We start from the raw sequence: 11,264 nt of genomic DNA, 5'->3' as shown, positions 1-11,264 counted from the left end.
AGTTTTTCAATGAGTTAATGTCACCGTTTATACATGGAGATTTTGGGCAGCACCTTTGATGATTCCGTGTTTGAGGAATCAAGAAACAGGGTGTCGACAGTTCTCCCAACTTACAACGCTAAGTTCTGTGAAGCTCAGGTAAGTTTTGTTAGATTTAGCCTACGATAGCTGATTAATGTGTTGCCAGTGATTGTATTACCTGAAGGAAAATACAGTGCAGTAAAATGACCTTCTCTTCCAATTAAGTGGTTCTGTGAAGATCCCGATACAGAGGATATGTTGGAGAAACAGAAAGTCTACAAATTTCGGGCCGACCTGGCATACAGACGGAAACAGTACCAGGCAAGCACCGGGCTAGATGCCCATCCGCGAGCGAGATGTCATTTTTTTTATTTGTTTGTACAGATTTTAATAAAGCATATTAAATGTGACTTTCTGTTGTTTCTCAATATATTGTACCCAGGCAGCCTTAGGTGACTACACAACGTGCCTGTCATTTATCCCTGATGGGAATATGTCCATCAGGCGGGATGTACTTGAGGGTATTGCGCGTTGCAGTTATCAACTTGACAGACGAGAGCAAGCTCAGGAAATAACGGAAAAACTTGTAAGTGGGCATGATAACCTATTCTCTTGCACCAGCAATATTTTGTTTACTTTTGTTCATTATTTTGTTCCAATTATGATCTTGTTACACTCGGCCAGAGGGGAAGGCACTGTGTTTTGGTAGGGACTGTTCCTCAAATCAGCCTGCTGTACACTTACACTGACAAAATCAGAGCTCTAGATTATGTGGCTAGTCTCCCATGCAACTGCACGGGACAAGTGGAGTTGAAACACTACGGGGACAAAATTAGCCAAATGTTCCAGGTTTGCTAGTAAACTGTGCTGGACCAGAGTATGCAGAATCCATGTTTTATTTGCTTTGTTTTTCTGTGTAAATATCTGTGGAATCAAACACTCACAGAAGGTTATAAAGTATTTTGTATGGATGACCGAACAAACATGATGCTGTTTTTTTGACTAACTTATAGAGGAAAGAGGCATCAAACACCTGCCACCTCACCTGCGTCCTACAAATGGAACTGAGTATCTCGGAGCGTTTCGGTGATGCCCGGTCTGCTGTCGTGGCCCTGCAGCAGCTCTGCTCCCTGCATCCTTTCAACCCCTGGCACTGGCACAAGCTGGCCTCCGTCTGCCACACTCTACTGAACACCGCTCACGCCACCCCTTCACCGAGCCCAGTCACTGGGCCTTTGAGGCTGGAGGAGGGGGCAGTGCCCACGGACTCTCAGAGAGAAGAGAAGGAGCTCTGGCTAAAGGCCTGCATGGGCTTTATTCGAACAAGGTGATTGTGCTTCTTTGATGTTCCTAATAGCTGCTTTACCTTGGACAGCCTTGTGAAATGTATGTTTTGTATTTATTTGATTTCATATTATTGTTTTTTTTGTGAATGGACCGTTGCGGCCAGAGGACAGGAGTAATATATACTTATGCTCCCACAGGCTCCTGGTTGCCATTCTGCGGATCCAGCAGTCGTCTTTCGTGCTGCAGACCAGCGAGCGAGTGGTTCTGGAGGCAGACGAGGCCTTGCAGCGGCTGCAGCCCTCGGAGAGCACGGTCCAGCTCATAGCCGAGGTTAGGCAGTGTTTGCTAAAAGAAAACCTGGGAGTAAATTGCTCCGTGGTATAGGTGCCAACATGAGTGCGCTGCCGCTTTCTGTCAATTTCCCTTGTACAGCAGTGCAGAAATGTTTAACTGATGAACATTCGATAAACAATGAATTTTATTGAGCAGTGCAGACAAAACTAGAACTAAATCATGATCTATGAGGCGGCTGTGAACGGGGTCAGTGGTAGTCTGTGGGGTTGTGTTGGAAACAGTGGAATGGAATCGAACGTCAAAAGCGCCACACTCATTAGAATGTCAAACTTGTCATCCAGTAGCTTGTCACCTGTTTTAAAAGTAAGGTGATGATGCACAAGGCAACTTTCTGTTCCTGATTATTGTGGTTCTAACACGTTCCCATTTATATTGGGGCATATTTTGTTTTTCTGAAATGTTTTAATCATCAGTAGGTACATTGTCATAATCATCCAGTCAAACATGGAACAGGTTATGTGGTTGCCCAGCAACATTGCTGAAAAAGTTGCCCCATTTATAGTATTAGCAACTTTACAGCATGTCACTGTTTTTAATCACACAGACTAGAAAAATATCAATTACTTTGTTGCAGGTGTTGTCAGAAGATCTAAACCCAGAGAAAATGAGGGAAGAGAACCAGGATGGTGAAAGTCTGATTGGTCTCGGTGTTAAGGACTTTGAGGAGAGATGGTGGGACAAACTGGTGTATGCAGGTTTGCTAGAGAACGCAGAGGAGCAAGTCAATGCAGAGGAGTCTACACAAGAGGTCAGGTGACCGGGTGTCCTCATTGGGAGGCAACAAAATGTATTGACATTGGTACTTTACACATATACAATTACATACATATTTCATGTTTGTATGTCTCAGCAAAACCTCATGTGTTGAGATTGTGCAAATACATATTCATGAATGGTGCGTTTGGATTGTATTTTTAAAAAAAAAATGTTTTCAGCCATATCATAAATTAATGTAAATTTTAATTTTTTCAAGTTCTGTAATAAAGAGTCTACCAAATGTCTTGTGCGGTTTTTACATTTAAGCAATAACAATTTATATCCATCATTAACTAAGTGACTAATGCAGAAAAGATATTGTAATACTATAATACGAAATGTAGTGCTCAAGAATGATCTTGAGCACTACATTTCGTAATGAAGTGTCATTGCCTCATGCACAGGTCATCTTTGTGTTGAAGCCCAGCCTGCTGTCTGTGGAAAGAGGCGACTGTGTTTGTTGTTGTTGGTGACGGCAGGTCGCCATGGCAGCACTGATACACCATGATCCTTGGGGAAGGATGAGTGGCGCTGAGTGAGCAGCCACTGGAGCCTCGGCGGCAGAACAGTAGCAGGGCCAGGACTGGAGCTCCACTGATGCCTCAGGCCCGGTCCAGCCAGAGGCCCTGGGGGCAGCGCTTTGCTTGGGGCGGGCGACACAGTCTGATATCTAGACTGTGCTACAGTGAAGATGGGCTGGCCTTCAGGGCTGGGCAGTCTTGGGTCTTTTAGGACTTCACTGCTGAGGCATTGCCTGGTTACGGCTGTGCCCTGGACAGCTGCTTCTAGTTCTGTGCTCGCGGAGTCAGAGGAGCTTATCGTGGATGGCTGGCTATTTAAACACTTGGTGTCCATGCACAAAGAGAGGCTGTTGAGGACTTCGGCTGCAGGGAGCTCTTTCACTGGCAGAGAGGCAGCGCAGAGACGGCGGAACTCCAAGTCGAACGGCTTGACCCCGCTGCCCTTAACGAGCATGGCCAGACTTCGGTGCACCCGCCAGGACAGCCAGGTGAAGCTGAAGAGGAGCACCAGTGAGGGAACAAATCATCTGGGATTAATAACACAGCCCGTGTGATAATCAATATAGTATTCTAATGCTGCATTCCAGAAAAGTTGGAAGTCTGGTATTTCCTAGTTCGATTCTCCCAATTTCATTCCAGAGAAACTCGGAGGTCAAGAATTCTGACCACCTATGGGGGGAAAAAGTACAATGAAACGCGCCTCTCTCTCTCTCTCTCGTTCCCACTTATAAACTCGGGAGCAAGACTATCTAACCTGACTTAAGTCGGAACTGAAGTCCGAGTTGTCTGGACTCTGGAATGCAGCATATAAGGCAAGACCGAGATAATAATACTGTGGGGGAAACATGCTCCCCTACATTCAATTATTCTCAATATGTTCCCCCATAATATGTTGATATAAAACATTAAATAATAAACCATACACCACAGTCTGAAGTAGAATAATCATTAGTAAATGTAATCATACAATCAATCATCAACTATTCCCCAAAATGTTGACTCCATGGCCACAGACTTGATCTAAAGGACAATGATAATGGCAGTTTCATTGGTACCTGTATGATCCAACAAGCACCTGTGTGCAGTCAGCAATGATGAACTTTTCCTGAATCTGTCCTTTGAATTTTTTCCCAGACTTGGCACAGTAGGTCTGCCCCGGGACACTACGTACAGACATCTTCTGCAGGACAAAGTGTACTTGTCAGCCATTCTTAACTTTAGAAATTGAATTGAATAGCCAGATCTATCTCATATTAATATGCCAATATTAGCCTATATATTTTATGCTGTGATATTAACTGGTGAATCAGGGATGAGACATTGTCATGCACTAAATATTAAATAAATTAATTGTTTTTGCTTTAAATGGACAGACAACTCACTGGGATATGGGAGGCGTTGATCTGTAGATTGTTGCACATCTCCAGAAAAATGGGTAGGTTCAGATGGTCTAGCAGTAGGTAGACGGAAACATTGCGTTTCCGCATCGCTTCCAGTAGGTCACAGAAAATCTCTATGTCACTGAAGGTGTCCATGACTATGGCTAGAACCTGGACGCAGAGATGATCAACTAGTCTTAGATTTGAATATCTGTGTGTAGTTGAGAGGTTTGGTGTGGCGAGATGAGAATATTACAACTTACCTTGGTGGCTTCGTTAATAAACTGACGCAACATATCTTTCATGCTTGACCCGTTGGTTTGGAAGTGCACATCAACAGCGGGGATCCCCTGCAGGTGATCAATCGACTCTTCCGCTGGCCAGCCATGGTCCAATTCTGGTGGGGACCCTTCTGTGGCTGACGGTAAATATGTCTGGCTCGAGTCAGAGTCTGTCTCCGGTCCATGACTATGATCTTCACCGTCCTTTGGGTTGCCTGTGTCTGATACATTTCCTAGGATGTAGTTTTTCTCCCCTCTAGACAAGAAGTCGACTTCTCCATCTTTGGTTAGGACCTCATTATAGGCACCCAGACCTCCATCCAACAATGCGTCAGTAGCTAGTCGAGCGCTCTCGCTGTGGCTGAGGTCAAGGGGGGCGCTGGTCTCCTGAAGAGACGGACATCGCATACCCTGTAGTCGTCTCCTCACTTTGCCCACTGGTTTGGGTTGAAAAAAAAAGCCCCAATCTTTTTTCGGCTCCATGATTACTTCCAATTGGAACACACACTTGTTCTTCTGAAATGTGTCCTATAGATCATTGTATTTTAATCAAGGAAAAAAAACGGACTAGGACTATCTTCGCCGTATTCTGCTCACTGAAGAACCTGTTCAGTACAGCCACGAAGAACACTGTGTACAGCCAATCAAGGCTGTACCAAGGCATTACCAAACCAACGATTGTCATCACACCTCGGGTCTGCGGGTGGGGTCGAGATGAGAAAGTGAACAGGTGATGCGCCCGGGGAAACTGTGAGAACGCATTAATACATTCCAGCCCGCCACAGTGTGTGACTTTACTGAACACTGGCTGTCAGGTATCTCATTTCTGGAGGCTGTTGGAAGGTTTTCAAAAGTGCAATTCACTGCTCCCCACCTTAGCCAGAAGGTGAAAAATGTTATGTTAACAGTTAATGAAACGTTAGGGAAGACACAGCCAGTGTGCATTTACTTTCCCCCATAGTAGTTTATCCAGACTTCTATGTCAATTTCCTTGCACCAGAGACTTTTTCTCTCTCTCACTCACTCGCACACACACTACTAAGGAAAGCACCTGAGGAACTGTATTGTTCTGCCAGATAGTGAATGGATCAGTGCACATCCTATTTGCCCGTACGTACTTGACACTGCCAGAGGTTGTGTAACTCTTAAACTGCACAAACACAAAACACACAGTAGACATAAGCATTTAAAAACCAATGGCTAGAAAAGTTTATTTACAATACAGCAATAAACTACATCAAGTTACTCTCAAATAAATTAAAAAAGCAAAAGCAACTTGGGCACAAAAAAACATTGAGAACACATGGACACAACAAAACCTGTGCTCTTGTATTAATCTGTGGGGCAGAGTTCCCAAAAACAATATTCCCATGTGACATTAAGGAGTGCAAATCTGTGTAGTAGCCACATGTAAAACTGATAAACCTTATCTGCTTCATTTTTTAAGATGGAATGCTGATTCATTTCATGAGATGGAATGCTGTAGGAACGGCTTCCCTTCACATTAGAAGTCCTTCTACTGGATGGGGATTAGTGAGGTTGGGGGGCGTTGCAGAACTGTTCCTGTAGTCACTGGGAGACGGCGCTACTGGAGTATGTGCTGCTGTCGCCTACTTTGGCACGGGCCAGTTTCTGCCGAAGCTCCCTGACCTCCTTCATCAGCTCGCGCTCCTTACAGTCCAGCTCTGCTCGGCCACGGTCCAGAGAGACTGCGAAGCCACACCAAGCACCTCACATATTAGTGATTCAACTCATGATTCACAGGGCTCACATGATGTGCAAGCGTGGCAATACCAGCTTGTTTTGATTCAATCCAGGGCTGCAACTAATGACTTTTTTATAGTCAATTGGTCTGTTGATTATTTTATGCCTGATCTGTTGATTAATTTATTAATCGATGAGTTGTTTGATCAAGAAAATGTAATGAAATTGTGAAAAAAAAATTTTGATTATTGCCTATCAAAGCTCAACATTATATCCTCAAATGCCCCGTTTTGTCCTCATGCTAAAAATATACATAGAGGAATAAGTAAAGAAGACAACATTCAGGTTTAAGAAACTGCAATCAGAGAATTTTGAGGTGTTTTCAAACAATTAACAAAATAGTTGGCAATTTATTTAATAGTTGACAATTGGTCAATGTATCAATTAATTGTTGCAGCCCTAATTCAATCCCCCCTCATTTACTCTGTCCTCCAAGAAATCAAACAGATAGATGGGCAGTACTTAACTTGGGTGAATGCAAAAGCTAAAGGCTGGTCTTTTGGGGTATGGTCATACTCACAGGTGGTAGAGCTTTCTGAGGGGGACTGGTTGTTCAGGCAGACCAGAATTCCGTTGGGCTGCTTGGGGGGTGAATGGGACTGGTGTCCTCGGTCTCTTGTTGGACAGGGAGATGTGAGGTCCTGCTGCCTTTGATGATCTATAATGAGAACGTGGCTATGAGAGTCATACTATGTATGGCCTCTGCAGCTGTGACATTATCAATTAGCTTAAGCTGACATTAAAAGATTCTAGTGCTCCCTCCGTGAATAGGGTGAAGTCTGCCGGTAATACCACAAAACAAACAAACAAACAAACAAAAACCAGGTTGTACCAAATTGTTCAGTAACAGAAAATCAAGAAGTGAGTACTGAGTTTGGTCCAGCACTCTGAAAAGCGCAAAAAGATGGAGTGATGCCTGTTCCCTTCCTTCTGTGCTACATTGTGTACCAGTGCATGTGACGGGACTTACCATACGTCTCCCCCTGACGCTGAGATTTCAGGGATTCCTGGCAGAGCTCATCTCCTGGCGAGGCCTCCACTATGGTAGCCACCTGCTGATGCCTCTTCTTCCTCTCCTCCTCCAGCTGGGCTTGTCGGGACACCACCTCCTCCCACTGTCAACACAGAATAAGACACCAAAAATACAGACGCTCAGCAAAGCAGGCAAATGTCGCAACGGTAAGATCTGAAGATCTCGATCCGGGTTCTAAAATGTTGTTTGTACAAGAGCCATTATGGAGTTCCATTTTTTGTTATATATATATATTTCCCCAATGTCCCCTGACTTATTCAGGCGCTAAGAGCTCAGAATCAGCTGGTGGCATCTGGTTGACCAGGTTTCTCTCTACAGGCCATGGTTTTGGGTTTCCATGACCACAGTGTGAAGACTAAAACTTCATGTAATCAGTCACTTTAGAGTAAGCCGGCTTAATTGTTAGTCTGATATGCATGACGTGTCTTATCCTGAATCAGACCGCTGCGGTTATTGGTAGAAATAATAATAATAATAAATACATTTATTTGTTATAAAGTGTTATGAGTTCCTGTTACGTAGTGTAAAGTAAACTTTTAATCTTCGCTCTGTGGATGTGGAAACCCAAAACCATGACATTCAGGGAAACCTGGTCAACCAGATGACACCAGCTGATTCTCTGAAGTTCCCAAATGAGCAGCTTGCTACCAAACCACTTTCATATGACCCTCGACCTTTCTGACCTTCTTGCCCTCCGCTATGAGTTTGACGAGCTCCTCCTCTTTGTCATGCGTCTCTTGGGACATCTGGGTCAGCAGCCGCTGCCGCCTCCTCTGGTCAGCGTCGGCCTGCTCCAGCCGCTCCAGGACCTCGGCCTGCCACTCGTGATCTGCTCCAAGCTGGCCCGCCTCGGCCACGGACTCCTCCAGCACCTGAGGACCACCACAGAACAAGCTCCCTGACGCTCTGCCGTGGGGAACATCCAGGCCAGGCAAACAGACGGCCAACTGCACCATGATGGACTGGACTGATTCAGACAGACCATCTCGGACTCCGGCATCAGAGGAGCGCATAAACAGAGCAATACATTGGGAAACCTGCTCCGTGACGTTTTAGTTTCATTAAAGCAGCAGTAAAACATTTTGTTAAAAAAAACAAGACCGCTTTGTTCAGTTGGAGCTAATAAAAGGCTTACTAGCATGCTAAATCAAGTATTTTGGTGTTATAGTTGTGCTATGAAACTTTTTTTGCAAGGTAGCCCAACATGGACAACAGAATGGGATAGTCCTGCACGACTAGTTGGCATAACAGGCGTGTTTATCTGTCCTCCATATGACCATATACCATGAAAATCCCTTTGAGGATTGGAGGATACCAGTACTAGCTGCTTATGAAACACTCTTCAGATTGTTGCATACTGTCTCTTGAACAGTAATTGACGAGCATGATTAAAGGGGGCTTTACTGTGAATGACTCATGTATACGTATGTATACTCATGTATATGAGGCGTACCCTTTTGTGTGCGTGTGCGTGTGTGTGCGTGTGTGTGCGTGTGTGTGCGTGCGTGTGTGTGTACCCTTTTGGTGTCTTGGGTCAGGTCTTGGTCTGTCTGGAGCATATCACGAAATGCCGTTTCCTCAAGCTCCGCCCGATGTCTGCGGGCGCCGAGCTTTGCCTCCACCTCCTGGTTCACCCGCTCTTGTTCCTTCGCTAGTTGCTATGGACACAGAGGGATCTCGATGACACTGATGTACCAGGCAAATAAGAGCAATCGGGGACAGAAATTTATAAATGACCCCCCCCCCCCCCCAAACACACATATATGTTTAGAAGAATATTCAAAACTATTACCTATGAATATACATGACCAAGTCATTTTCCTATACAAGTCTAATAAGTCATTTTTCTTCACCTGTTCAAAGAGTCGTCTCTTGGTGTCCAACTCCATCTGTCTCACTTCGATGTCCTGCACCGCAGCTGCAGTCTCCTGATCTCTTAGAGCCATCTGGTCACCACACACACACACACACAGTAGGACAGAAAATCATCCATAACTTCTTATTTGTTAGTCCCTGTCTTACACAACTTTCCTGTGAACGTTTTTATTTTGCCCCAACCAGTGGAGTAACCAATAATGCTATTGCATTAGCCAGACTACACCAACTGTGCGAACACAGATTGAGCTATGCTGCTGCTATGGGGGCCCTGATGGAGCTATGGTGCTGCTATGGGGCCCCTGATGGAGCTATGGTGCTGCTACATGGCCCCTGATGGAGCTATGGTGGTGTTTCGGGACTTCTGACTGTGGGTGTCAGATACGGCTGAAGATCACAATTTAATGCAATTAGGAAATCGCAAAGGTTGCAATTAATTGTGGTGCAAGGATTGATTATTTGGGAGTATTTTGTTACTTCCAGTGGTAGCACGATGGATATGTACCTTTAAAAAGCACCACAGGCAGCAGTTCCTATGCAACAAATGCAAGCATAAGTAAAAGTAGTTTCAGTGAGTTTTAAATGTATTATATAGTGAATATTTAACTGAAGCTTGCCTAGACTTTTCAAAAATCATATCGCACGTCAAATCACAATCGCAATATGTGTCCGAATAATCCCAATTCGATATTTTCCCCCAAAGCGTTCAGCTCTAGTGCCTGACCTTCCTCTGGATCTCATCATCCAGCCTCTGCAGCTGCACCCGACGCTGGTCCTGCTGGTGGTGCAGGAACCTCCGGCGCGTAGCCTCCACCAGCTGCAGCTCCTTCAGCTTCAGCTCGCGCTTCATGGCCGCAAGCCTGGGGGGGGGGGGGTGGGACATGTCAGTGCAGCAATAAGTGCTACTCCCATAGAACAGAATGACAGATCGAGTGAAGTCAAGTCAAGGGAAGAAGAGGGTTATGGTAAGCGCTAGATCAAGCATGTCCAGTTGGTAGCAGTGCTATGAGAGGAGGTGCTCTCTGAAGAGTGGGGTCTTCAGGAGGGTTTTGAGAGGGACGTCCCTGTTCTGGTAGGAACTAGTAGCACGTTCCAGCATTGGGGGAGAGCAACGGACGGAAGGTAGTATATGCCTGTGTGAGAGCATTCAAATAATGGTGCTGAACGGACGGGAGGTAGTATATGCCTGTGTGAGAGCATTCAAATAATGGTGCTGAACTGGATATTACTTTGTAGGCAAGACATGACCACATGCTTCACAGTACTAGGGAGAATGTGATATGTGGCAGGGTCCTTGTTAGAAATGAAAGAAATGGACTTAGAGGATCTCTTCTGTGATGATGATGAGGAAGATGAGTAGTGTTGCTGTAACTGATTGATATTGAAATGAAAAAATAGTTGCCAAATGAGCCTGTTTTGCCTGTTTTTTGGCCATATATTAAAAACCAAGTCAAGATGTTGTCAAATGAAATAAATAACTGTTTCATTGAATTCCTTGGGTCAGAATTATATGGGAAAATGTGTTTATTTGTCTCTGTATCTTGTTTACTTCAAAAGTTATGTCACTTTACTTTATCTCATTTTTTTATTTTTCGAGTTTGGGTCGGGTGCAATAAAGGGTTAAAAATGAAGCCTTTAACCCATTTTTTCAGCTTGGTACCTGGCAGATTCTGAAAATAGACACTTTAAGGATTAAAAAAATGTAAGTGGCATAAAAAAAATCCGGGGGGTGCGCGTGGACCCCTATTTCCACCCTATGTCCTCTTCCGAAAGAAAACCCTTTCTAGATTTTCTCGAAACTGGTTACTTTTTTCTGTAAAGAATATTTTTATTTTTTTGCCTTTGACCGTTGACATTTTGTGCGCATTGTCAACTTTTTGGTGTGTGTATTACTATGAGCAAAACTTTGAGGCTTTATAAGCATTAATGCTAACCCACCGACAGACATTTTTCATTCTCACTGCCATGACTGTAACAGTGCCACCAATAGATA

The 11,264-nt window shown here is 44.5% G+C and overlaps 3 protein-coding genes across 3 annotated transcripts in view; 1 reads left to right on the top strand and 2 right to left on the bottom strand.

Annotated features, from left to right (window-relative positions):
- Positions 1-21: 21 nt before the first annotated feature.
- Positions 22-2,614, top strand: cunh8orf76 (chromosome unknown C8orf76 homolog). Its single transcript, XM_076279949.1, has 6 exons — positions 22-138; positions 247-342; positions 464-607; positions 1,035-1,348; positions 1,506-1,638; positions 2,237-2,614. The coding sequence occupies exons 1-6, from the start codon at positions 34-36 to the stop codon at positions 2,417-2,419; spliced, it is 975 nt and encodes a 324-aa protein (XP_076136064.1). The 5' UTR covers positions 22-33; the 3' UTR covers positions 2,420-2,614.
- Positions 2,615-2,747: 133 nt separating this feature from the next.
- fam83a (family with sequence similarity 83 member A) lies at positions 2,748-5,082 on the bottom strand. Its single transcript, XM_076279625.1, has 4 exons — positions 4,582-5,082; positions 4,322-4,489; positions 3,995-4,119; positions 2,748-3,433 (listed from the first exon to the last, which is right to left on the bottom strand). Exons 1-4 carry the CDS (start codon positions 5,080-5,082, stop codon positions 2,824-2,826), a joined length of 1,404 nt encoding a protein of 467 aa, XP_076135740.1. The 3' UTR covers positions 2,748-2,823.
- Positions 5,083-5,784: 702 nt separating this feature from the next.
- Positions 5,785-11,264, bottom strand: part of tbc1d31 (TBC1 domain family, member 31) — a 16,106-nt gene continuing 10,626 nt past the window's right edge. The window contains exons 16-22 of the mRNA XM_076279947.1: positions 9,996-10,131; positions 9,250-9,342; positions 8,914-9,054; positions 8,080-8,268; positions 7,334-7,478; positions 6,884-7,021; positions 5,785-6,308 (exon numbers count right to left, since the gene is read on the bottom strand). Of these exons, the coding sequence (XP_076136062.1) occupies positions 6,169-6,308; positions 6,884-7,021; positions 7,334-7,478; positions 8,080-8,268; positions 8,914-9,054; positions 9,250-9,342; positions 9,996-10,131 (982 nt within the window). The 3' untranslated portion in view covers positions 5,785-6,168. The remainder of the gene's footprint in view (positions 6,309-6,883; positions 7,022-7,333; positions 7,479-8,079; positions 8,269-8,913; positions 9,055-9,249; positions 9,343-9,995; positions 10,132-11,264) is intronic.

Source organism: Alosa pseudoharengus, unplaced genomic scaffold, assembly GCF_046254945.1.
Source record: "Alosa pseudoharengus isolate Yale_2024_CS ecotype anadromous, Long Island Sound unplaced genomic scaffold, YU_APseudo_1.1 YU_APseudo_1.1_scf_12, whole genome shotgun sequence".
In the NCBI taxonomy this organism is placed as follows: Eukaryota; Metazoa; Chordata; class Actinopteri; order Clupeiformes; family Clupeidae; genus Alosa; species Alosa pseudoharengus.
Note: the sequence above shows the minus strand (reverse complement) of the source record. Positions and strands in the feature narration are given on the sequence as shown.